This window comes from Myxine glutinosa, chromosome 11 (assembly GCF_964187855.1).
Source record: "Myxine glutinosa chromosome 11, kmMyxGlut1.1, whole genome shotgun sequence".
Lineage (NCBI taxonomy): Eukaryota > Metazoa > Chordata > Myxini > Myxiniformes > Myxinidae > Myxine > Myxine glutinosa.
Window position 1 is genome coordinate 98,322,346 of NC_136271.1, and position 26,366 is coordinate 98,348,711.

Genomic DNA, 26,366 nt, shown 5'->3' on the forward strand with positions numbered 1-26,366 from the left:
ACACCCAAACATCGAACCTCTCATTTGAAAATAATGGGCATTAATATGGAGTTGGTCCCCACTTTGCTGCTATAACAGCCTCCACTCTTCTGGGAAGGCTTTCCATTAGATGTTGAAACACTGCTGTGGGGATTTGCTTCCATTCAGCCACAAGAGCATTAGTGAGGTCGGGCACTGATGTTGGGCGATTAGGCTTGGCTCGCAGTCAGCATTCCAATTCATCCCAAAGGTGTTCGATGGGGTTGAGTTCAGGGCTCTGTCAGCATTGGAATTGGAATGCTCGCAGTCAGCATTCCAATTCATCCCAAAGGTGTTCGATGGGGTTGAGTTCAGGGCTCTGTGCAGGCCAGTCAAGTTCTTCCACACCGATCTCGACAAACCATTTCCATATGGACCTCGCTTTGTGCATGGGGCCATTGTCATACTGAAACAGGAAAGGGCCTTCCCAAAACTATTGCCACAAAGTTGGAAGCACACAATCGTCTAGAATGTCATTGTATGCTGTAGCGTTAAGATTTCCCTTCACTGGAACTAAGGGGCCAAGCCCAAACCATGAAAAACAGCCCCAGACCATTATTCCTCCTCCACCAAACTTTACAGTTAGCGCTATGCATTCAGGCAGGTAGCGTTCTCCTGGCATCCGTCAAACCCAGATTCGTCCGTCGGACTGCCAGATGGTGAAGCATGATTCATCACTCCTGAGAACGCGTTTCCACTGCTCCAGAGTCCAATGGCGGTGAGCTTTACACCACTCCAGCCGACGCATAGCATTGCGCATGGTGATCTTAGGCTTGTGTGCGGCTGCTCAACCATGGGAACCCATTTCATGAAGCTCCCGACAAACAGTTGTTGTGCTGACTTGCTTCCAGATGTAGTTTGGAACTCGGTAGTGAATGCTGCAACCGAGGACAGACAATTTTTACACGTTACGCGCTTCAGCACTCAGCGGTCCCATTCTGTTAGCTTGTGTGGCCTACCACTTCACGGCTTTAGTGTTGTTGCCCCTAGACGTTTCCACTTCACAATAACAGCATTTACAGTTGACCGGGGCAGCTCTAGCAGGGCAGAAATTTGATGAACTGACTTGTTGGAAAGGTGGCATCCTATGACGGTGCGACGCTGAAAGTCACTGAGCTCTTCATTACGGCCCATTATACTGCCAATGTTTGTCTATAGAGATTGCTTGATTATATATACCTGTCAGCATTGGGTGTAGCTGAAACAGCCAAATCCACTAATTAGAAGGGGTGTCCACATACTTTTGGTCATGTAGTGTATATACTGCATATATGTAAGTCATGTAGTATATATATATATATATATATATATATATATATATATATATATATATATATATATATATATATATATATATATATATATATTGTCTTGGAAGAAGAAATGCGGGCAAGGGGGTTAACAAGGGGAGATGCAAAAAATAGGGCAAAATGGAGTAGATTGTCATGGGGACCGCAAGGCTAACCCCCGCTCTTGCAGGGAAAATGGCCTTAAAATGCATGTTGTTGTTGTTGTATATTGTCGCGTCCCCGGTGTTAAGACCCCTGGGTGACTGATGGCCAGCCGATCTTTAACTCTGAGGCGTATACCCAAACTATGGTGGTGTTATCTCTTTAGCACGCACGGGGAAGGGATACCGAGGTCCTTACCTGCACGGACGGATGCAACGGGGGTTTATTCGGACCCACAAACAAATAAACCTACAAGACAGGCACGACAAAGAAATGCAATAAATAATGGGTTTAATTAAAATAATGCAAGGGAACAACGAAAGGTAAGGTAACTAAATTCCTAAACGAGGGACTCTCCATACGGGCTCGTATACAGACACAGGGAATGATAAAATAAAATAAACTGTGGTGTGGTGCATTGGCAGATACTCCGCCTGGCGTCCTCGACCGGTCTTTGAACCATAGTGCGGGAACCGCACAAGATTGCGCACAGTCACGCCCGTAGCAGCCACCGACCCGCGGAGCGGCGGCCAAACTTCTTCCTCCTCTGATTGTTCCATGCTCCACAAAGCTCCGATGTTTCTCAGGCATACACAGCACAAAGCACAACCATCAAGAGCCAGAACCATGAGAGAGAGAGAGTTGCATCGGCCTTTCACGTAGCCCGGAACAGAGAGAGGGAATTGCGCCTTGAATGTGTGCATGGCATCATGAAATCAAGAGATCACCAAGGCATTTTGGAGCGCAATGTTGAACCCAGTGTCAGAAAGCTGGGTCTCCGTCGAAAGTCATGGGTCTTGCAGCAGGACAATGACCCCAAGCACACTTCAAAAAGCACCCAGGAATGGTTCAAGTCAAAACGCTGGACTGTTCTGAAGTGTCCAGCAATGAGTCCAGATCTAAATCCCATTGAACACCTGTGGGGAGATCTGAAAACAGCAATTGGGAGAAGGCATCCTTCAAATCTGGGAGAACTGGAGCAGTTTGCATAACAAGAGTGGGCCAAACTGCCAGTAGATAGGTGTAGGAAGCTAATTCGTGGCTATAGGAAGCGCTTGACTGCAGTTATTTTGTCCAAAGGCTGTGCTACAAAATATTAAGTCTTGTGTGTCAATAATTTTGTCCAAAGGGGTAAACAAACACGACTTAGTGATAATAAGGGGTTATCTCAATTCCAAAGTGGGAGACAGCAACGAGGGATGTGAGAGTGTTATTGGAAGTCATGAACTGGGTGATAGAAATGAAAATGGAGAAAAGTTTATCAAATGGACTCAATTATCTCGTGATAACTGTCACCATTTTCCAACTTTCGATGATACATAAGCAAATAGACCTCTCCAGGAGGAAAGGCAAAGAACCAGATAGACCATGTGACGGCAAGCAAACAACATAGGACATCGATAATGGACACCCGAGGCATGAGGGGTGCAGATATTGCAAGCGACCACCAACTAGTGCGAACGAAAATCAAACTAAAATTATAGAGAAAGCAAAAGGTCAAGAAGAACAGAAAGAAATTTGATATAATCAAACTGCATCAACCATCTATAAAAACACAGTTCTCATTAAAGATAAGAAACAATATGATGTTACAAGATTATGAAGAATCAGAGGACATAGTGGAGAGAAAGTGGCAACATTTTGAGAAAGCATACAATGAAACGACAAAAGAAGTGCTGGGTTACAAAAAGAGGGGTCCAAACCATGGATCAGTGAGGAGTCTTGGGAGCTAGTTGAGGAGAGAAGAAGATTGAAGAGCAATGTGGAACAGGCAAAGTCAAACAGAATCAAAGAGAACGTGAAAACAGAATACAGGAATAGGATAAAGAAGTTAAGAAAAGCATGAGAAGAAACAAGAAAAAAATAGGCAGAGGACCTTGCTGTGACAGCTGAAAAATCAGTGAGTAATGGACGGATGAAAGAGCTATATGTGATTACAAAGACCCTCAGTAATGAAAAGAGCAAAACTGTGAATGCAGGTAAATACAAGACTAGGGAAAGGTGGAGAGAACATTTTGAAAAATCTTAAATGGACCAATACCTGATGACCCTGTAACAGAAGAGGAGCTTGATCCTGTTGTAGAATAATTCCGCACAAGTAATATATCAAAAACAGAAATTACAGTTCAGCAATAAAGAAGAAGAAAAAACGGTAAATCTGGAGGCAAGGATGGAATTACAGCTGAATTATTGCAAGTGGACATACACACAACATAGGAATGGCTTGACAACTTGTTCAGAACAATTTGGGATAAAGTGAAAGTTCCTATAGTATGGAAATAGAGGTTAATTGTCAAAATACCAAAGAAAGGTGATCTTATGGAATGTGGAAATTGGAGAGGAATTACTTTAATATCCGTTCAAGTAAAGTATTTGTAAGAATGCTGATAGACAGAATTAGAGATGGAGTTGACAACAAGTTGAGGGATGAGCGAGCAGGCTTTAGGAGAGGTAGAAGCACAGTGGAGCAAATCTTTATTCTGCACAACATAATTGAGCAGGTCGTCATGTGGCAGGCAGGCCTGGTGTTGGCTTAGCGGTTAGGGTGCCGACTTGGGATCCTCGGATCCTGGGTTCGAATTCCGGTCGATCGCTGAATTAACGCCAGGGGGGTTGACTCTGGTTGTCATCCTTCTGAGGTCGGCAAATTGAGTACCATTTCACTGGTAATTCCCTGTGTGTTGCAAGAGGCAACTAACAGGGTTGGCGGCAGGAAGGGCATGCGGCTGTAAAACATTGCTTCAAAAAGGGGACCAAAAAAGGCCAACCCCTGCTCTACGGGGAAAAATGGCCTCTTAAAGTGGTTCTTCTTCTTTTTTTTGTAGTGTGGCAGGCAACTCTATAGCTTACATTACTTTCATGGACTTTGAAAAAGCCTTTGACTCCGTGCACCGAGAAGCCTTTGGAACATCATGGCTAGTTATGGAATCTCTCACAAAATATCACAATGTTACAGATCTTGCATGAAAATAGTGAATGTGTCGTGCTCGATGAGAGAGAGGAATCAGAGTGGTTGATGGTAAAAACAGGAGTTAAGAAAGGAGAAAAAAGCAGGAAAACTCTAAAAGAGTTTGACAGATTGGGCATAGACAAAGAAGGCTCATTGGAATGGCTAGAGAAGCGGTCAGCTCAAATGGGACAGAAAACGAATCATAATAAATTCCCGAAACTATACCAATGGCTTTTAAAAGATGACGGGATTGAGAAAGATGTAAAAAAAAATACGAAGATTCATGTCTGAACAAATGTACACACAAAGGCAAACAAATTATGTAAAGTAATCCACTGGTGCATCTGCAAAAAATTCACCATCCCAGTTTCAGAAAACTCATGGAAACATGAACCAAAAAGGACAAATGAGAACGAACAAAGAAATAACGCTCATGTACGACCAGATGATCCCATTGAGCATGAACATAGAAAACAAAGCATTGCAACCGGACATAGTACTTCGATACAAAAAATAGAAGGCATTGCTAATCGAGGCTTCAGTAACGAACGATTTTCGCCTAAATGACACAGAAATCAAGAAAATTACCAAATAACAGGATCTCAAAAATGAAGTGAAAAGATCCTGGAAGATGAAGAATGCTGGAATTGTACAAGGGATTAATCGGACAATGGGGATGATGAAGAAGAACCTCACAGAGATCATCTAAACTATCCCTGGGAACATTAACACAAACGAACTACAGTTGGAAGCTATCTGGGCCAAAGCTCTGAGAACAAGAAAACTTCACAGCTTGGTCCATGAATCGTGTTCCCTTATGAAAACGGAGATGGATGCTCGTCAATGGTGGAGTCTCCGTACACATTAATTAAACTCCATTGACTATCAGCTGGAGGAACCTCTTCTGCAGTAAGAAATTCAATAATTGTTCTCTGCTTCATAGTGCGTACGCACATCTAGCTGGGCAGCCATTTTGAAAGCTTGGTGTAATGTTGTCACAGGATCAATCACAGTGATTGATCACTGTGATCTATGTTTGACAGTACCCGCTCAACTTAAAATGGGCGGAAGATACAAAATTTTCATTGTGATCTCATGGAACTTTCCAATGATGCTTTGGTTATAAACTGAAAAATAAGAGGCATTACTTTCGTGCCGACCCTCGTATGTGTGTTTGTGTGTGTGTGTGTGTGTGTGTGTGTGTGTGTGTTAGAATTGTGAGGAATGGAAATAAAAATCCATATGACACCCACATATCTCACATCTATATGCAACATGCATGTATGAATGAATGAATGAATGAATGAATAATCGTTTTAAGGCCATTTTCCCCGCTGGAGCGGGGGTTAGCCTTGCGGGCCCCATGACAATCATGGTTCCCTGTTTGAGGTAATGTTTTTATGGCTGGATGCCCTTCCTGACGCCAACCCTTAGTGACCTCTTACGATGCGCAGGGATACGGTGTACCTATTCTAAGCCGGGGTACACACCGGGATCATTCATCACAGCAAGCTGGTACTCAATTTGCCGACCTCGGAAGGATGACAGGCTGAGTCAACCCCCCTGGTGTTAATTCAGCGATCGACCGGGATTCGAACCCAGGATCCTAGGATCCCAAGCCGGCACCCTAACCGCTAAGCCAACATCCTAGGATCCCAAACCGGCACCCTAACCGCTAAGGAACCCAGGATCCTAGGATCCCAAGCCGGCACCCTAACCGCTAATGCAACCTTCACATACACGGATTATTCTTACGAGTCCTTACGGATCGCAAACTCGTAGTCAATCACAAGCATCCGTAAATAACTCGCTGGTATCCGTAGATAACTCGTCACAACTCGCAACAACTTTTGACATGTCAAAAATCATCTTCCGTTATTTACGGATGCTTGCGATTGACTACGAGTTGGCGATCCGTAAGGACTCGTAAGAATAATCCGTGTATGTGAAGGCACCCTAAGGAACCCAGGATCCTAGGATCCCAAACCGGCACCCTAACCGCTAAGCCAACATTCTAGGATCCCAAACCGGCACCCTAACCGCGAAGGAACCCAGGATCCTAGGATCCCAAGCCGGCACCCTAACCGCTAAGGAACCCAGGATCCTAGGATCCCAAACCGGCACCCTAACCGCTAAGCCAACATCCTAGGATCCCAAACCGGCACCCTAACCGCGAAGGAACCCAGGATCCTAGGATCCCAAGCCGGCACCCTAACCGCTAAGAAACCCAGGATCCTAGGATCCCAAACCGGCACCCTAACCGCTAAGCCAACATCCTAGGATCCCAAACCGGCACCCTAACCGCGAAGGAACCCAGGATCCCAAGCCGGCACCCTAACCGCGAAGGAACCCAGGATCCTAGGATCCCAAGCCGGCACCCTAACCGCTAAGGAACCCAGGATCCTAGGATCCCAAACCGGCACCCCAACCGCTAAGCCAACACCAGGCTATACATGTATGTGTGTGTGTGTAAATAAATATATATAGCCATCTGTGATTCTCAAATTGTTTTCCCTGTTTTCTCAAATTTCAAATTCGAACTTTGTCCCTCCCTACCCCTCCCCACAGGAATGAAACCTCCAACCAATCGGCTTCAGTTTCATTTTTATCTCTATGAAATAATGGGAAATCCCTTTCCAGCCCATGGGAAAACATCAAGCAAAATGAAAAAAAATGTATATATATACCTTTTTTCCCCCACAAACGTCTTACTGGCGAATATAAAGAATGGAGAGAGCGACTGCCTTGCTATTTCAATCTGGAAACCCAAGCTGGCACATGTTATACAATTTATTTTGCAATGGTACGAGGCTTATAGAAGGCGTGTGTACATAAATCACATGGAGGACAAAGACATTAGTGGACATCAATGTACTCTTACATAAATTACCAGGACGTTACCGATCGATGGACAAGCACGTACCTGCCGTAGTAGGTACCAATGTATGGGATTTGAACCTGGGTCCTCCACATATTGAGGCAGTGGTGCACATGGGAAAACTAGCAGGTAACCCACACCTATGTTTGACTTTGGAAATCGCATCAGACACCGAATGAAGGTCACGATTCGTGCAGTAAATTCACAGAATAGTCATAAAGTTTGAACACGTTTTGAGGCAACCGGTCAAGGTAACCCTAACATGAAAATCTACCTGGTACGGGGTGGGTAAAACACAGTGCAGAGTCAAAGTCAAGGAATATGCGCACACACACACACACACACACACACACACACACACACACACACACACACACACACACACACACCTCTATCACGACATGCCCCAATTATTCCCACCTTATTGTGGGGTCGGCAGGTGAACGCTTTTAACCCCTCAAGGCTTTCACGATCTCACTGGACAGGCCTGATGTTTTGACCGAAGGCGGCACAGGAATTTGTAATTTGTTAAGGGTTCCGGCAAATATCTCGCCTACCCTTCGCAAGACAGCGTGAGGTCTTCAACATCAACCAAATAATCCCAGCAGAAGGGACACCCAGCTTAACGAGCGTCCAAGGGACGACGCAACGACCTGCCGGCTTATAGTTTGGTCGGGAATCAAACCCAGGCTGGACAACACGTCTGCACTGTAATGTCTGACTGACACACACATACACACACACACGCACACACACACACACACACACACACACACACACACACACACACACACACTCCGACAGACACATACACACTCAGACAAACACACGCATTCACTCAGACAGACACACACTCAGACAGACACACACGTACAGTCAGACAGACACATGCACACTCTCAGACACACAAACTCAGAGAGACACACACTCAGACAGAAACACACACAAACACACACTGCACTTTGAAACAATTTTTCACGATATGTCACATTGTGAAATGAAATATACACGGGATTCGGACAGAAGGTTCGGACAAAATGTAGTAACGATCGGTAGTACATAGGTGCACGCTGCATATCAGTACATGTACATCGGTGGATGCCACATATCACTGATATCAGTACGTGTACATAGGTGCACGCCACATATCAGTACATGCACATAGGTGCACGCCACATATCAGTACATGTACATTGGTGCACACTGCATATCAGTACATGTACATCGGTGGATGCCACATATCACTGATATCAGTACATGTACATAGGTGCATGCCGCATATCAGTACATGTACATGGGTGGATGCCACATATCAGTACATGTACATCGGTGCATGCCACATATCAGTACATGTACATCGGTGGATGCCACATATCAGTACATGTACATCGGTGCACGCCACATATCAGTACATGTACATCGGTGGATGCCACATATCACTGATATCAGTACATGTACATAGGTGCATGCCACATATCAGTACATGTACATGGGTGGATGCCACATATCAGTACATGTACATAGGTGCACGCCACATATCAGTACATGTACATCGGTGGATGCCACATATCAGTACATGTACATCGGTGCACGCCGCATATCAGTACATGTACATCGGTGGATGCCACATATCAGTACATGTACATCGGTGGACATTGCATATCAGTACATGTACATCAGTGCACGCCATATATCAGTACATGTACATTGGTGGATGCCACATATCACTGATATCAGTACATGTACATAGGTGCATGCGACATATCAGCACATGTACATGGGTGGATGCCACATATCAGTACATGTACATCGGTGCACGCCGCATATCAGTACATGTACATCGGTGGATGCCACATATCAGTACATGTACATCGGTGGACATTGCATATCAGTACATGTACATCAGTGCACGCCATATATCAGTACATGTACATAGGTGCACGCCGCATATCAGTACATGTACATCATCGGTGCACACTGCATATCAGTACATGTACATTGGTGGATGCCACATATCACTGATATCAGTACATGTACATAGGTGCATGCGACATATCAGCACATGTACATAGGTGCACGCCGCATATCAGTACATGTACATCAGTGCACACCGCATGTCTGGATGAAGATGTACAATATTCGTGATTTTTATTGTTCATTTGAAGCTCAATATTGTACATTAATGAGAAGAGTTTACATTAAATTGTCCCAAATTGTGTCGTTTTGACGCATTAAGGAGATCGAGAGAGTATAATAATATTTATATTATAAGCCAGTACGAGGTGTACCCAATACTCCGATACTCGTCGATACGCACCCACATCTATCTACCTTCACGGGGAGACCGGAAGTTGCGTGGACCGGTCGGGTGCTTTCACCAAGGCTACATCCCACCGGCCGAGGCCTATGTTTCCATGGCAACGCCGCGAATCTTTTATTTAATAAAACTTGCACGCTCGATGAATATTCATACACCGTACGGGGATCGACCCGTACGAGCGGTGTACGCGACCTGGAGACAAGTACGTGTCGCGGCCGGAAAACGGAGAGACCCCGCGGCTTGAGGACAGAGACCTGCTGACCCGGTTACCCCGCCCCGGTTGTCCGTCGGTGTACGTGTAAGGGGCGGGGGTACCAAGGTAGGGATAACCGAGTGCGACGCACGACCAATATGACGCGTAGGCCCGCGCGCTCTTTTACCTTTGACCTGCGCCTCGTACTCCGCCACGATCTCTTTGTCCTTCTTGAATCGTGCCGCAGAGCTCATGGTTCCGCAGCTTTGTCCTTCTCCGTGTCCCTGCTCGTCCGGCTCCTCGTCCGCTTCCCCTCAGCTCTCGTCGTCCTCGCGTCTAACCTTTTGCTCGGGGTATCTCCAGGCAGCTTTTGTCCGCACGTTCAGGTAAAAGGAGGAAAGTGTCGAGCAGAGGACACTCCGACACTTCCTCTGCACGGCAACCCGGCCCGTTACTCCGTTGTCCACCACACCGCCCCCCCGACTTCCAACGGGTTCCGCTTCCCCACTCTGCGCCCTCTCGCGCAGGCGGGGCTTAATCATTCAACCCCGAGGCGACGAGTCCTTCAGCCTGTACTCCGTCCGACCAAAATGCGACGCTAAACCGACCAAAATGCGACGCTAAACGAAACCGCTCGCAGCCATTTTTGCGGCCACGGCGTATTGTGAGGGTCGACGATGACGACGGAGGGCCGCGTCCTGGTCACGTTACCATGGAGCGGGCCGGGTTCGAGAGAGAGCGCGGCAAGGTTCCGATACAGGTTTGCAGTATCGAGGGTCCAGGTGCGAGCAAGGTGTGGCGATTGGGATTACCCGAGCGACGAGCGTGCTTGTTCCCGCGCATTTTTCGCGCACGTCTCGTGCGACTCGAGATGTGTATCTCCCGTAAATCGAGCACGTCGTTTCGGCAAATTAATAAACAAGAAGACGTCATGCGGAGCACGATACTTGCAAAATCCCCCCCCCCCAAAAAGTTTACCATTGATACAGCAAATTGTCCATTTCATGAAGATTAAAATTTACAATCTTGATCAAAGCTCGGGTCAACAGGATGAAAAGTGACGATTTTTCAGATGAAAAATGATGATTTTTGAAGGTTGACCTTGAGTTGACCTTTGACCTCAAAAATAGTTGGTTTCCCTATTTAGTGACTCAATGTGCAAATGCTGTTCAATTTTCAAGTCAATCGGATGAAAATTGAGGATATTAAAAATTTGGCCTATGTTGACCTTTTGGCCTCTGTTGACCTCAAAAATAGATGGTCGTTGAATTCAGTGACCATATATATAAATCCTCTTACAAGTTCAAGTCAATCAAATGAAAATTGGTGATTTTAGAAATTTGGCCTATGTTGACCTTTTGGCCTGTGTTTACCTAAATATATAATACGTGGTTGAATTCAGTGACCAGATATGCAAGTCCTCTTCAAATTTCAAGTCGATCAGATGAAAATTGAGGATTTTAGAAATTTGGCCTATGTTGACCTTTTGGCCAATGTTGACCTTTTGGCCTATGTTCACCCAAAATATAATTTGTGGTTGAATTCAGTGACCAGATATGCAAGTCCTCTTCAAATTTCAAGTCGATCAGATGAAAATTGAGGATTTTAGAAATTTGGCCTATGTTGACCTTTTGGCCAATGTTGACCTTTTGGCCTATGTTCACCCAAAATATCATTTGTGGTTGAATTCAGTGACCAGATATGCAAGTCCTCTTCAAATTTCAAGTTAATTGGATGAAAATTGAGGCAAGTAATATTTATTAGATTTTGCGATTTTGCAAGTAATAATTATATAACCCTTTATTAGAGCACGTCACAGCCGGCCAGGGAACCTGAATTCATGTAATCCTTCAAGAGTCTCCAATGTCAAAAGCGAAGGAATGAACACAAATTCATTTTTACCTGTATATATTGTGGTTTCTAATTGATATTACCTGGATGTACACATATTGGGGTTTGTTATTGATTTTTACCTGTATGTACACATATTGGGGTTTCTAATTTATATTTACCTGTATATACACATATATTGTGGTTTCTAATTTATACCTACCTGTATATACACATATATTGTGGTTTCTAATTTATACCTACCTGTATATACACATATATTGTGGTTTCTAATTTATACCTACCTGTATATACACATATATTGTGGTTTCTAATTGGTTTTACCTGTATGTACACATATTGAGGTTTGTTATTGATTTTTACCTGTATGTACACATATTGGGGTTTCTAATTTATATTTACCTATATATACACATATATTGTGGTTTCTAATTTATACCTACCTGTATATACACATATATTGTGGTTTCTAATTTATACCTACCTGTATATACACATATATTGTGGTTTCTAATTGGTTTTACCTGTATGTACACATATTGAGGTTTGTTATTGATTTTTACCTGTATGTACACATATTGGGGTTTCTAATTGATATTTACCTGCATATTCACATATATTGTGGTTTCTAATTGATTTTTACCTGTATATTCACATATATTGTGGTTTCTAATTGATTTTTACCTGTATATTCACATATATTGTGGTTTCTAATTGATTTTTACCTGTATATTCACATATATTGTGGTTTCTAATTGATTTTTACCTGTATATTCACATATATTGTGGTTTCTAATTGATTTTTACCTGTATATTCACATATATTGTGGTTTCTAATTGATTTTTACCTGTATATACACGTATATTGTGGGTTCTAATTGGTTTTACCTGCATGTACACATATTGGCGTTTCTAATTGATATTTACCTGTATATACACATATATTGTGCTTTCTAATTGATCCCATCACTGTTTCACAAGTTAGGTTAATTTAACTTAACATAATTTTAACTAATTTTAACTAATTTTAACTAACTTTAACTAATTTAACTTTAACGTTAACTAATTTAACTAATTTTAACTAATTTAACTAACTTTAACTAATTTAACTTTAACTTTAACTAATTTTAACATAATTTTAACTTAACATGAACTTTGACCTCTTGACCCCAAAATCTTTCATCTTTACTTTATTATCCATACCTGTACCAAGTTTGACTTGGATCCTTTTAGTCATTGTTAAATTATCGCAGTAACAAAATCCTATCACGGAGGACGGACGGACAGCCGGACGGACAGCCGGACGGACGGACAGACGGACTGACAACCCGAAAACATAATGCCTTCGACGGTGGAGGCATAAGTAAGGATCCAGTTAGTACGTGTGAAAATAAAAATGGTCTTCATCCAGCCTGGGCATGACCCTTGTCTACCTAACTACCGAGTAACTATACCAGTTAGTGATGCATTCACTTTTGGGTACAAACAAACAAAAACGCTTTCAATCCTGATATTTTAATGGAATCTGATGAGGATCTCATGAGAATCTTTTTATGGAATGTGATGAGGATCATGGTGCAGGAATCCCAAGGTAGCATTGTGTATCAATGAATTAATATTTTATGTTAAAGAGCATTGATGTCGCCTCATGTCGTTGCCCTGTTTTTCATCTGTGTTGGAAGCTCCACCATGAGTGTTAGATCACTGTTTAAAAATGATAAATGTATAAGTACGTTTGTTTGTGGGGGCAAGCCCGAATGTGCGGAATTTCATTACTTAAGCTCCATGGACAGATTCAAACTTGTCTTGGAGCAACGAATAACAATTAATGGTGGCATTGCGGTTGGAGCAGCAACAAGCCAACAACATCAGCTATACTTCATTGTTCCTTCCAGCAGAACTGTTCCAATTGATTTCCAACAATTGTTCATCCCAGCTGGAGCAAATGTGTGTGCCACAATTGAGTTTTTTATGTTTTAAGTCGAGGCTCGTGTAAGAGCTAACACATAGAACATATAATAAAGGGAGCGAGAGACAAGAGGGGGAGAGAAAGGGAAGCACAAGAACAGTAGAGAACAGGGACATCGGGAGATCTGTGGAAGGGAGGGGGCTGGGGCGGGGTGCATGGGATAAACAAGATGGGCACTACAAGGACTTTCTGGATAGAAGTCAGAATTTGAAGGAGGTGCATTGGGGTGTATTAAAAGGGGTATAAAAGATTAAGGTTTTCGATGGGGGAATGATGTGATGTGGTGGCAATGTACAAAAGAGTGCGCACAGCTGTAAGTACAAAGGACAGGAACAGTGGTGAGTTTGACGTGAAGGTGGGAGTGCATCAGGGGTCGGTACTAGGTCCACTACTATTTGTAGCTGTGATGGAGGTGCTGGCTCGGAATGTAAAGGAGGGTTTACCGTGGGTGTTGTTGTATGCAGATGATCTGGTGTTGATGCAGAAAGTATGGATGGACTGAAGGAGAAGATGAACAAGTGGAAGGAATGTATGGAAACAAAAGGTCTGAAGGTGAATATCGGAAAAACGAAGGTGATGGCGAGTGGTAAAGCATGTGGTGAGGTGGAAAGAACTGGGAAGTGGCCGTGTGCTGTGTGCAGGAAGGGTGTTGGAGTGAACTCCATTCAATGTATAATGTGCGCTGAGTGGGTTCATCAAAAATGTAGTGGTTTGAGAGGGTCATTAACCAGTGTGGCAGCTACATTCAAGTGTAAGGTGTGCACAGAGGGAGCTGCAGATGGAGGAAATGTTGAGTTGGATTTTGGAGACGGCGTGAAGCTGGAAGGTGTGAAAACATTTTGTTACCTAGGAGACAGGCTGAATGGAGAAGGTGGATTCGACTCGGCAACGGTTGCTGGAGTGAGATGTGCATGGAAGAAGTTTCGGGAACTGAGTGGCATGCTGACGAGGAGGGGGGTGTCGTTGAAGCTGAAGGGAAAGGTGTATGCTGCATGTGTGAGAAGTGTTATGATTTATGGGAGCGAGACATGGGTAATGAACGTAGAGCAGCAACGAAGGCTGGAAAGGGTGGAAATGCGAATGGTTCGGTGAATGTGCAGAGTATCGTTGAGAGAATGAATGAATATGAATGATCGTTTTAAGGCCATTTTCCCCGCTAGAGTGGGGGTTAGCCTTGCAGGCCCCGTGACAATCATTGTTCCCTGTTTAAGGCAATGTTTTTTTCATGGCCGGATGCCCTTCCTGACGCCAACCCTTGGTCACGCTCTTACGATGCGCAGGGATACGGTGTACCTATTCTAAATCGGGGTACACACCATGATCATTCATCCCAGCAAGCTGGTGCTCAATTTGCCGACCTCGGAAGGATGACAGGCTGAGTCAACCCCCCTGGCGTTAATTCAGCGATCGACCGGGATTCGAACCCAGGATCCTCGGATCCCAAGTCGGCACCCTAACCGCTAAGCCAACAACAGGCCAAATGATGAATTGCGAAAGATGATGGGAATAGAGCCTGTGATTGATGCTGTGAAGAGGAACAGGTTGAGATGGTTTGGTCATGTGTTGAGGACGGATGAAAGTGACTGGTTGAGAAGAGTGATGGAAATGAATGTAGAAGGAAGTAGAGGACGGGGAAGACCGAGAAAAACTTGGCTAAAGATGGTGGAAGAAGAAATGCGGGCAATGGGGTTAACAAGGGGAGATGCAGAAAATAGGGCAAAATGGAGAAGATTGTCATGGGGACCGCAAGGCTAACCCCCGCTCTCGCAGGGAAAATGGCCTTAAAATGCATGTTGTTGTGTTGTTGTTGTTAGGTCTGGAACTCTTCAATGTAATCCAATAATCCCTGCGAACTGGTGCAATGCCATTAAGCCTAAGGAGAGCAGTGGTGAGTCTCCTCCCAAAGTCAGGAGATCTCCGGCAGATGGAGAATTGGAGACGAGTTTCAGTATTATGCACAGACTACAAACTGTTTTCAAAAGCGATGGCAAATCGTTTGAAGAAGGTCATTGGTGATCTGGTCCTGCATCCGATCAGACTTTCTGCATCCCCAGTCGATCCATTTATGACAACATTTTTTTAGTTCGGGATTTAATGGACACTCACCACAATCAAAATGAGTTTGGAATAATTTTTCTAGACCTTGAAAAAGCCTTTGACAGCATTGATCATGTTTTTTGTGGCGTGTTCTGGAAGCATCCATCATTGGCGTAATATGCCATACCTCATCTGAAGGAGGCCGAGGCCTTGTTCACATTAAATCCTGCCTCATGGCCTTTCGCTTGTGTTCCATTCAGCACATTCTATATGTTTAGCACCTGCCAAATCACCCATTGGCCTGTCATATTTTGCAACAGGCAGGCAGACTCGGCTGTGGTCTAGAAGTATTCCTGACCCACCTCAATGATGTGAATACAGCAACGCTCCCTATATTCTACCAGAACCTTCTCAATGCCTGGAAAGGTCTTAACTTGATTAGAAAAGTGGACACATACTCCCCAGGGATGTTCGAAGTTGAACCTCTGTTTTTCAACCCTCTCTTTCCTGATGTATTCAAGAGCCGTAATTTGTGCCAACGCTTCATTTGATGCAGGCATGAATAAAGTATGGCACCTACGGCCAAACTCTGGTGTAGGGTGGAAGACTGTGGAAGAAATTTCAAATACGACAGGAATTCTGTCCAAGAGGACAATCGGCTTAATAATGAGAAATGTCATACAAAAAGGTCATCAGCGACGGTTATTATGGACTCAGAATACACATGGACAATGGACATCCTGATGGGTCATATTTCCCGAAACTGATTTTTGACTGCTCCCCCAGAGAACTTCCACCTGTTAGCACAGGGACAAATGAATTACAAGCTGCAAGCAGCAAGAGCCTGTATAGTGTATAAGTGTTGTGTATCTCTAATTCTAGGTGTTTCTCCATTAAACAGAGTAACACGCTGGAAGAGACTACTCCCTGCCAGGCCCCCCACTGCACCTGTATGGGGATCGATGTATTGCAAGCAAATCACCAAAAGAACAGGAGATCTCCAGTGGCGCATTGCTCACTGGATCATCCCATGCAACACATATGTGAGGAATTTTGCCCCAATATCTGCATGCTGCCCCTTTTGCTCTGTAAATGAGGATGTATTTCATTTTTTTTATTGGCTGTGAAAGACTTTTTCCATTATTTAACTGGTTAAACTTTGTGTCACACAATGAATTTCAGATTTACTTTTAGTTCCTTTATTTGGTTCAAAAAGGAACGTCAACATGACAAAAAGTATGAACTGTTGTGTTTTTTTGTAGCTACAGCAAAACTTGCTACATACTTGTCAAGAAAGGAGATTCGGTAGATAGTGCTCCACAAGAGTGTGAAACCGAGGTTTCAACTTCCGTTGAGCACAAATATCACCATGGCAATGTTGATCGCACAGTGGAGCTCTCCAGCGAATCCCCAGAGACACTGACAATTCCCATAGTGACCACGGAAGCCGACATCCACGATCCCGGAGGGATCTCGTCAGACTTATCGGAATCTGATGAGGATGTCGAGGTGCCCGAATTGTCTCAGTCTCAGTTGAGTCAGCCAATGATATCTCCTCAACTAGTACTTTATTTTTTAAATGAAACCTATAGACAGTGAAATGTAGTTATCAGGGATACATTTCCTGATTTAGGTTCATTTATTCAATCAGCAAAATAAATAACGAGAAAGGCCAAAGAATTTCCACTAACAAAGTCACAGTTTCACCGACTCAGGAAATTTATTACAAAAGCCGATCTTGAGATTTCACAACACCCAATCAAGCCTTTTGATAAGGAATGAAGCAAATTACCTTTGCCACCTTGAACATTAACGGCGGAGGTGCAAATCCAAACCGCCAAACTCAAGTGCAAAGTTTGTTTCGGCGCAAAAATGTCGATGTACTTTTATGGCAGGAAACACACATCACCCAGAACGTAGAACATGATTGGTGTCGTGTTTTTGGGGGACAGTGCATTTTTAGCAACCTGTCTTCTCTTTCGGCAGGTGTTGCTTTCATACTTAGACCAGGGCTAGTACCTGAGTTAATCCTCTGCCAGGAGATTGTTCAAGGCCGGTTCAGGTCTCCAGAACCGGTGGTTAATAATTTCCATTTCACATTATTCAATGTGTACGCACCTAGTGAGAGTACAGAATGAAAACCTTTCTTTGCTTCTGTGATTAATCACCTGCAGACAGTTGATCCAAACCAATGTGTTTGTATCGGGGGTGATTTTAACTGTACCTTTGAACCTGTAATAGACAGGAACTCGGCAGAACCTCATCCTGAATCTTGTATTGATTTATCCCTTTTCTTTTCTCGGGTTGGTTTGCTAGATGTATGGGGGGTACTTTACCCCAATGAACCTCAGTTTACCTGGAGCCGCATTACCAGAGGAAGAGTGTCCGTTGCGAGACTCGACCGATGGTATATAAACTCACCTTTTAGAAACGCTATAGTCTCTCCAGATTATTTTCCGCCAATATTCTCAGACCATCATTTAGTAACCATGGGGTTTCTTTTTCCTCAGTCAATACATAAAAGTGCATGCTGGAAATTTAATACCAGTCTTCTAGAAGATGGTCTATTTAAAGAAGCCTTCCAAATTTTCTGGGCGAATCAAATCCTAGAAAGTCCTCTTTTTCTTCAGTAAATCTTTGGTGGGACAATACGAAAACCCATATTCGGGTGTTTTGTCAACAGTTTAGAGCAAACATTACAGATGTTAAGAATGTAACAATGACTTGTTTGGAAGCTGACATTGTACAGCTCGAAGGTAAACTTGCTAAGAATAATAATGTAAAAAAACTATCAGTTATTACTAGCAAAGAAGACTCAGTTGAGAGAGTTAATCCAGGAGAAAGCAGCAGGATTGTTGCTCAGACTAAGGGTTAAGAACTTAAAGGTTTTAGATACCCCTAGTAAAGCTTTTTTTTCGTCTGGATTCTGTCAGTAAATCACCTAAGAATATTTTTTTATGTCATTGACCCTTGCGGAGCTGTTGTTGTAAATCCCAGAGACATACGGTTATGTGTTAAAGATTTCTTTCCCAAACTGTTTACAAAACAAGTTGTTTGTGATGAAACAATGAGACGTTTAACCTCTCACCTGTCCTCGTTAACTGATCCCAGCGCTTGGAGTTGGACTCGCCAATTACGCTCGAGGAGTTAACGCAAGCCCTAGCTGGAATGGACTCGGGAAGAGCCCCTGGAATCGATGGCTTGCCGGCTGAATTTTATGTGGAATTTTGGGAACTGTTAGGTCCAGAACTGATGTGTGTTCTTGAATCATCACTGACTCATGGAGAATTGCCTTTACGTTTGAGAAGAGCGGTGATGTCCCTTCTTCCAAAGGCTGGTGATTTGCGACACATGAAGAATTGGAGACCTGTTTCTCTACTATGCACTGAATATTAAAAAAAATTCAAAAGTTTTGGCCAATCGAGTTAAAAAGGTAATTAGTGATTTGGTTCACCCTGATCAGAGTTATTGTATCCCAGGTAGATCCATGCATGATAACATATTTTTCATTCGAGATCTGATAGATGGCAACTGTGTGCAGAATGACTTTGGTATAATTTTTCTTGATTTAGAAAAGGCTTTTGATAGCATCGATCACGTCTTTTTGAATCATGTGCTTGAAGCTTGTGGATTTGGAGCTAATTTCAGGATTTATATTGCTTTATTGTACAACAATATATTCAGTTTAGTTAAGGTGAACAATGAGCTTTGTTCTCCCATACAGGTTCAAAGGGGGGTAAGGCAAGGTTGCCCTGTCTCCGGCTTACTGTTCACCCTTGTAATGGAATCACTTCTCGTATTACTAAGGAATAATGTTTCTGGAATGAGTATATCTTCTGAATATCCTTCAGTTGTCGTATCGGCATATGCTGATGATGTCTCAGTTATTGTTAAAGACAATAACGACATTGCAGCTCCTGTTAAGTGCCTACATTTGTTTGGTTTAGCTTCCTCTTTGAAGTGCAACTGGGGAAAGAGCAAAGCTTTATGGGTTCCCTTTGTCAGGAACAATGTATCCGGAATGGTGCTAACCCTGCCAATACACCTTCCTGCAAGTTTAAAGTGGGTGGATGAAGGTGTTCGCTATCTTGCAGTGCTTCCTGGATCCCCACAGTATGGCCAGAAGAAGTGGGAAGGTGTTGCTGAATGTGTAAAAAAGAGATTGAGTAGGTGGAGGAGAGCCCTGCCTCACCTTTCGTACAAGGGCCGAGTTTTGGTAGTCAATAATCTAGTCGCCTCCTTCTTGTGGCACAGACTCATCTGCCTGCAACCACCAGAAGGCTTGGTGGAGGAAGTGCAAAGGCAACTGTTGGAGTTCTTTTGGGGAGGTCATCGCTGGTTACGGCCAAACGTTGTATGCCGTCCATTGGCCGAGGGTGGCCAGAGTATGGTAGACATCAGGAGCCGTATAATGGCCTTTCGGCTATGCTCTGTACAAAAACTGTTATCGAAAGAGCAATTACCAAACCATGTCTTGGCCAATCACATTTTGCGGCAAGCAGGTGGGCTGGGATATGGCCGCGAATGTTTCTTGGTCCTGCTTCAACAAGTTGACATATCTCCTCGTTCTGTTTTTTTTTATCAGAGTGTGTTGAATGCTTGGCAGAACCTCACAGTGTGCCGTCAAGAAGACAACTATGACATAAACATGTTTGCACAATAGCCTTTGTTCTGCAATCGGCTTTTCTCTAACATGCCCAAAAGTAGGGACCTCTGCCAGCATTTCATAATTGCTGGCATCACAAAAGTATGGCACCTCCGGCATGTTTCAGGTTGCGGGTGGAAATCAGCTCGAGAAGTAGCCGAGCGAGCAGGAATTCGGTCCGAAAGAGTGACTGCAAAAGTGTTGAGAGAGGTAATACGAATAGGGGTTACGGCTGAGAGTATGCTGGTCCCACAAGCTCGAACCATTGCACGATGACTGGGTTTTTCCAGGGTTATTGGTGCACTTCAAGTCGGATGACACACCCGGTTAGCATGGGGTTAAGTCCCTTTCAAGAGACTGGCAGTAAAGAGTTATACAAGTCATGTGTCAAGTTACTGCTGGGGGATACGCCACTAAATGGAGTAATCCGGTGGAAGAGACTGTTGCCTGTGGGACCCCCCTCTGAACCTGTATGGGACTCCATGTATAGCAAGCTCGTATTAAAAGATCTGGTGATCTCCAATGGAGACTGATCCACTGGATAGTCCCCTCCAATAAGTTAATTAACCATTTCTCTCCTACATCCACGTGTTGCCCATTCTGCATATGTACGGAGGACGTGTTCCACGCCTTCATTAATTGTGTGAGATTGGTTCCTTTGTTTCGGTGGTTTAATCTTGTGGCACACAGAATGAATGTTGTTTTCTCTTTGCGTTCTTTTATTTTCGGCTTTAATGCCAAATTAAGCAAGGAAAACATGTTAATGAGGTTTCTTGTTGCAACAGCCAAGCTGGCAATGTATCTCTCAAGAAAGGAGAAATTGAACGGTAAACCTGCCGGGGAATGCAATGTTATGTTGTTTTTCAATGCCCTCGTGTCAGCAAGACTTAAACTAGAGTTTTGTTTCTCTAAGGATGTAAACAATCTTGATGAATTCACCAATACTTGGTGTCATGAAGGGTTGTGTGAGGTTTGTGAGAACCAACTGTTAATATTTTTGTAGTTTGTATAAATTTAATGGTTTTTTTGGTAATTCGCTGGTCGTGGTTCTTCCGGAACAGTTTCGGTTCATTGCTTTCATGTATTTATGGTTGGTGTAAATATATATATATATATATATACTTTTTTTTGTATTATTTTGATAATAAAAGGACTTCAAAAATCAGTCAGTCTCTCAGTCTCTCTCTCCCTCTCTCTCTCTCTCTCCCCCTCCCTCTCTCCCCCTCCCTCTCTCCCCTTCTCTCTCCCCCCCCCCCTCTCTTTCCCTTTCTCAATTTTTCACTTAATTTAATCAAACGCTTAATTTGCTCTTGATGTGTTCATAGCTCTTGCGTGAGCATTTCCTTTAAAATTGTTTGTGGTTTCTGTTTGTGTCCTCACCTTTGGTTGGTAAAATTTTTATACTTGCTGATTTCTTTTGAATATCCTTTGTTCTTTTTTGGTGTGTTTATGATCCTTATACAATGTTTCTTTGAACTCGTTGCTTGGTTTAACACTGCTTTGTGGAATGGTTTTATACTTTTATAATAAAAGGATACAAAAGTCTCTCTCTCTCTCTCTCTCTCTCTCTCACTCTCTCTTACTCTCTCACACACACACACACACACACACACACACACACACACACACACACACACACACACACACACACACACACACACACACACACACCCAGATCCATTCTGTGGCTCCTCCATGAGCCTCTACACTGTTTGCAAAAGAAAAGTGTTTCACAAATGCCTTCCTCGCAGATGTCGCTTCTTTCTTGCTTTTCTTTCTATGAAAGATGTATTCAATATGTGATGATGTGTGCGCTCTTCATTTTCCGGGTATTTTTTTCCCTTTTATTCTGTGCAAGACAAGTTAATATGGAGTGCCGCCATGGACATGTGACCCAGGCATTGTAAGCCGCCCAACCCAATTCCATTTCTGAATTTCTTTACCTTTGTTATCATCGTCCTTCCTCTATCATTTCATCAGTTCAAGAGTGCCCTGCACATTACAACTCTCCATGCTGCATTTTTTTTTTTTTTTTTTTTTTTTTCAATCTGTCAAACCTTTCTCGTATGACGACTCTATGCGACCGAACACTCCTACTTGCACGCCGCATTAAAACATTATATTTTAATGTGCTGTGGCTTCTGCACTAGAAAGCATTTTAACAATAGCATTCATCAATTATATATATACAAAACGAATTTGGCATCATTGCAGGCACTTTTGTTTCTAGCTGTAGACATTTGTCCTTCGTCCAGATTAAATTCCACCTTTACCCATTAAACGGTCACAACGTTAGGCTATTCGTGTTTGTAGAACCAATCGAAACGCAGGATGGAGAGTTGATTCACTTTGAACATCGTGATCCTGGGTTCTGCCTGCACTCGCCTCCTAATGTACCTGGGCCTGATGTGTACAAAAGGAATGTCTTGCTCTTATCCTGCGGTCTTGCCAAAGTGCTTGTTAAAACAGCTCTTCTCTCGTGCTTTTGGTTCTTTTATACCACGTGATATTATTTTATGTCTTAATGACTTTAGGATCCAATATATGGAGAAACTGCTCAGTGTGAGAAGAATAAAGGGCTGTGTGTGCTTTCACACCAAAACTTGTATTGGGTGCAGGTGCACGGCGGTGTGTCGGTGTGAGTATCGTCGCTTGGTATGTACGTTAACAGGGCGTCCCATCTGCTAGCATTCGTTGGTAGACGTTGAAGATCCCATAGTGTTCATAGCGAATAATAGGTGAGTTATCCCCAATTATTTTGAAAGATCAATTGAATCACCATGACACCCTGTATTGTTATCCCTACCTATGATGCACCTATAAATCCATACTAGCAAATTATATTTGTCGAAGCTGCTTGTACACTTTGTATTGTAATTATTTTAGACTCCTGCCATCTCAGGGCATTCCTTTAAATTCGGACTTTGCCTTGTGGGATTGGCATGAGAGGCGTCATTATCTACATCACAACACGTAACCGTAGAAACTCACTGAGCACCTTCTCAAAATTCACTCTGAGAACTGCTTTTTGTGGCCATGATAACTGCCTTTTGTGGCCACGATAACTGCCTTTTGTGGCCATGATAACTGCCTTCTGTGGCCATGATAATTGCCTTTTGTGGCCGTGATAACTACCTTTTGTGGCCATGATAACTGCCTTCTGTGGCCATGATAATTGCCTTTTGTGGCCATGATAACTGCCTTTTGTAGCCATGATAACTACCTTTTGTGGCCACGATAACTGCCTTTTGTGGCCATGATAACTGCCTTTGGTGGCCATGATAACTGCCTTTTGTGGCCATGATAACTGCCTTTTGTGGCCATGATAACTGCCTTTTGTGTCAATGATAACTGCCTTTTGTGGCCGTGATAACTACCTTTTGTGGCCACGATAACTGCCTTGTGTGGCCATGATAACTGCCTTTTGTGGCCATGATAACTGCCTTTTGTGGCCATGATAACTGCCTTTTGTGTCAATGATAACTACCTTTTGTGGCCGTGATAACTACCTTTTGTGGCCATGATAACTGCCTTCTGTGGCCATGATAATTGCCTTTTGTGGCCATGATAACTGCCTTATGTGGCCATGATAACTGCCTTTTGTGGCCAATGGCCATGATAACTGCCTTTTGTAGCCATGATAACTACCTTTTGTGGCCATAACTGCCTTCTGTGGCCATGATAACTGCCTTTTGTGGCCATGATAACTGCCTTTTGTAGCCATGATAACTACCTTTTGTGGCCACGATAACTGCCTTGTGTGGCCATGATAACTGCCTTTTGTGGCCATGATAACTGCCTTTTGTGTCAATGATAATTGCCTTTTGAGGCCATGATAACTGCCTTTTGTAGCCATGATAACTACCTTTTGTGGCTACGATAACTGCCTTGTGTGGCCATGATGACTGCCTTTTGTGGTCATGATAACTATCTTTTGTGGCCATGATAACTGCCTTTTGTAGCCATGATAACTACCTTTTGTGGCCACGATAACTGCCTTTGGTGGCCATGATAACTGCCTTTGGTGGCCATGATAACTGCCTTTTGTGGCCATGATAACTGCCTTTTGTGGCCATGATAACTGCCTTTTGTGGCCATGATAACTGCCTTTGGTGGCCATGATAACTGCCTTTTGTGGCCATGATAACTGCCTTTGGTTTCCATGATAACTGCCTTCTGTGGCCATGATAACTGCCTTTTGTGGCCATGATAACTACCTTTTGTGGCCATGATAACTGCCTTTTGTAGCCATGATAACTACATTTGGTGGCCATGATAACTGCCTTTTGTGGCCATGATAACTGCCTTTGGTGGCCATGATAACTGCCTTTTGTGGCCATGCAGCAAGTAAATCCATTTGTGTAGTTTCTCGTTTCGATAAATTTTTCACAAAATGATAAGCATTAAACAAGGTGATACGATTTTTATTTGAATGTTTTTTTTGCAAATTAATGCAATAAAGTGAAAGTCACACCAGTAGTGCAGACAGGGATTGTCTTAGGAAGAGAGTAAGCTGTACGAAGAGGATATTCCGCCCTTTGAGCCTGCACCAACATGCACCTACACCCATTCCAACACTAAAACTCACATGACAATGTGGTTGGTTGCCATGGGAACAGAGGGAGACAATTTGTGACAACGTGTAGACAGCGAAGTAGACATACCTTTAGGGGATTTTATTTTCCTTCCTGTAAAATTGTTTGGGGGTTGGGGGGGGGGAGGAGGTAGGGATGGAATAAAAAGCACACATCCCAAAGAATGAAGAACATATCATGTAAAGGTGGAATAGATAGGGGGTGTAATCATAAGGAAGAGGTACACAAAAGTGGCTTCACCATATCCTACCTGCTTACTTTTTAAAAGTACAGCATCTACAGACTTGGCATTTAATATGGAATTTTTTTTTTTCTTGACTTGGGTTTACTTTCTGAACTCGGTATATCAATCTGGTGAGTTTCTTTTACGCTTCGGTGATTTCTTTGTTAAAAGAACCATGTCACTGATTGTCTGTCGCAGCAAGAAGTCAATAACAGGATTATATCACAGGTGGCATGACAAAATGTACGGGCAGGTACATTTGACGATTGGCTTCACAATCGGGTATATAAGGGTTGTTGCGTTCTGTATTAGTGGAAAACAACTGCTGCACGTCTACAAAAGTTATTGCCGCTTCCCCTGGAGATGGTCCGTCAACTCGACAATGCTGTTTGTCATGGAGTGGTGGCTTTACGAAATTACGGCATGAAACAGCATGCTATTGCTCAGCAGTATGGCATCAATCAAGGTCAGGTGTCAAAGATCCAGAAACGAAATGCTCAGTGGGGTGTCCCTCCTCTAATCCCGAGGTCAGGACGTCCCCGCAGAACCACAAGGAGGGATGATCACCAGCTGCACCGGTTAGTCCGCAATGGCCGTACCAAGTCAGCTAATCGGCTTAGGGCTGAGTGGCAGCAACTGACAAATGTGCCTGTATCAAGAAGGCTAGTCAACCAACGACTGGTTCAAGCAGGCTATCGTGCCAGGCGTCCCCTGAGAAAGCCACGTCTGACCAGACAACACCGCCAGCGCCGATTGCAGTGGGCCATCGAGCACCGTCAATGGCAGCCAGGACACTGGAATCACGTGATCTTCAGTGACAAGTCTAGATTTCTGGTCTATCGTCAATATGGCCGCGTCCGAGTGCGCAGACAAGTGCATGAAGCCTACAACGAAGATTGTATAGTGCCAAGAGTCCAAGCTGGAGGTGGTGGGGTGACCGTTTGGGCTGCTTTTCATGCAGTGGGCAAAACTGACCTGGTTGTTCTGAATGGAAACCTGAACCAGTTCAAGCACAGGGCCATTCTGGAAGAAACATTGCTTCCATTTGTTCGTGCAGCCTTTCGAGGAAACTTTGTCTTCCAAGATGACAATGCACGGCCTCATCGTGCTCGCATGATCCAGCACTTTCTTGCAGACCGTGGTGTAGAGAGCATATGGAGTGGCCTGCCATGTCCCCGGATATGAATCCGATAGAGAACTTGTGGGCAGAATTAAAGCGTCAAATCGACAACTTGG

General features: G+C 43.6%; 2 protein-coding genes across 5 annotated transcripts in view; one reads left to right on the forward strand and one right to left on the reverse strand.

Moving 5' to 3' along the window:
• The window catches only part of LOC137437083 (SLIT-ROBO Rho GTPase-activating protein 1), a 245,757-nt gene extending 235,463 nt beyond the window's left edge, over positions 1 to 10,294 (reverse strand). For 2 of the 3 annotated variants that reach the window (XM_068131443.2, XM_068131442.2), the window contains exon 1: positions 9,998 to 10,292. In XM_068131443.2, the coding sequence (XP_067987544.2) occupies positions 9,998 to 10,064 (67 nt within the window). In that variant the 5' untranslated portion in view covers positions 10,065 to 10,292. Of the gene's footprint in view, positions 1 to 9,997 lie in introns of all 3 variants that reach the window. The other variant, XR_013625002.1, reaches the window with a different exon arrangement.
• A 2,443-nt stretch (positions 10,295 to 12,737) lies between these two features.
• The window catches only part of SRBD1 (S1 RNA binding domain 1), a 116,064-nt gene continuing 102,435 nt past the window's right edge, over positions 12,738 to 26,366 (forward strand). Inside the window, exons 1-3 of one of the 2 annotated variants that reach the window (XM_078786888.1) lie at positions 12,738 to 13,608; positions 14,095 to 14,182; positions 16,569 to 16,710. In XM_078786888.1, the coding sequence (XP_078643014.1) occupies positions 14,120 to 14,182; positions 16,569 to 16,710 (205 nt within the window). In that variant the 5' untranslated portion in view covers positions 12,738 to 13,608; positions 14,095 to 14,119. Of the gene's footprint in view, positions 13,609 to 13,777; positions 14,183 to 16,568; positions 16,711 to 26,366 lie in introns of those variants that run through there. The other variant, XM_068131436.2, reaches the window with a different exon arrangement.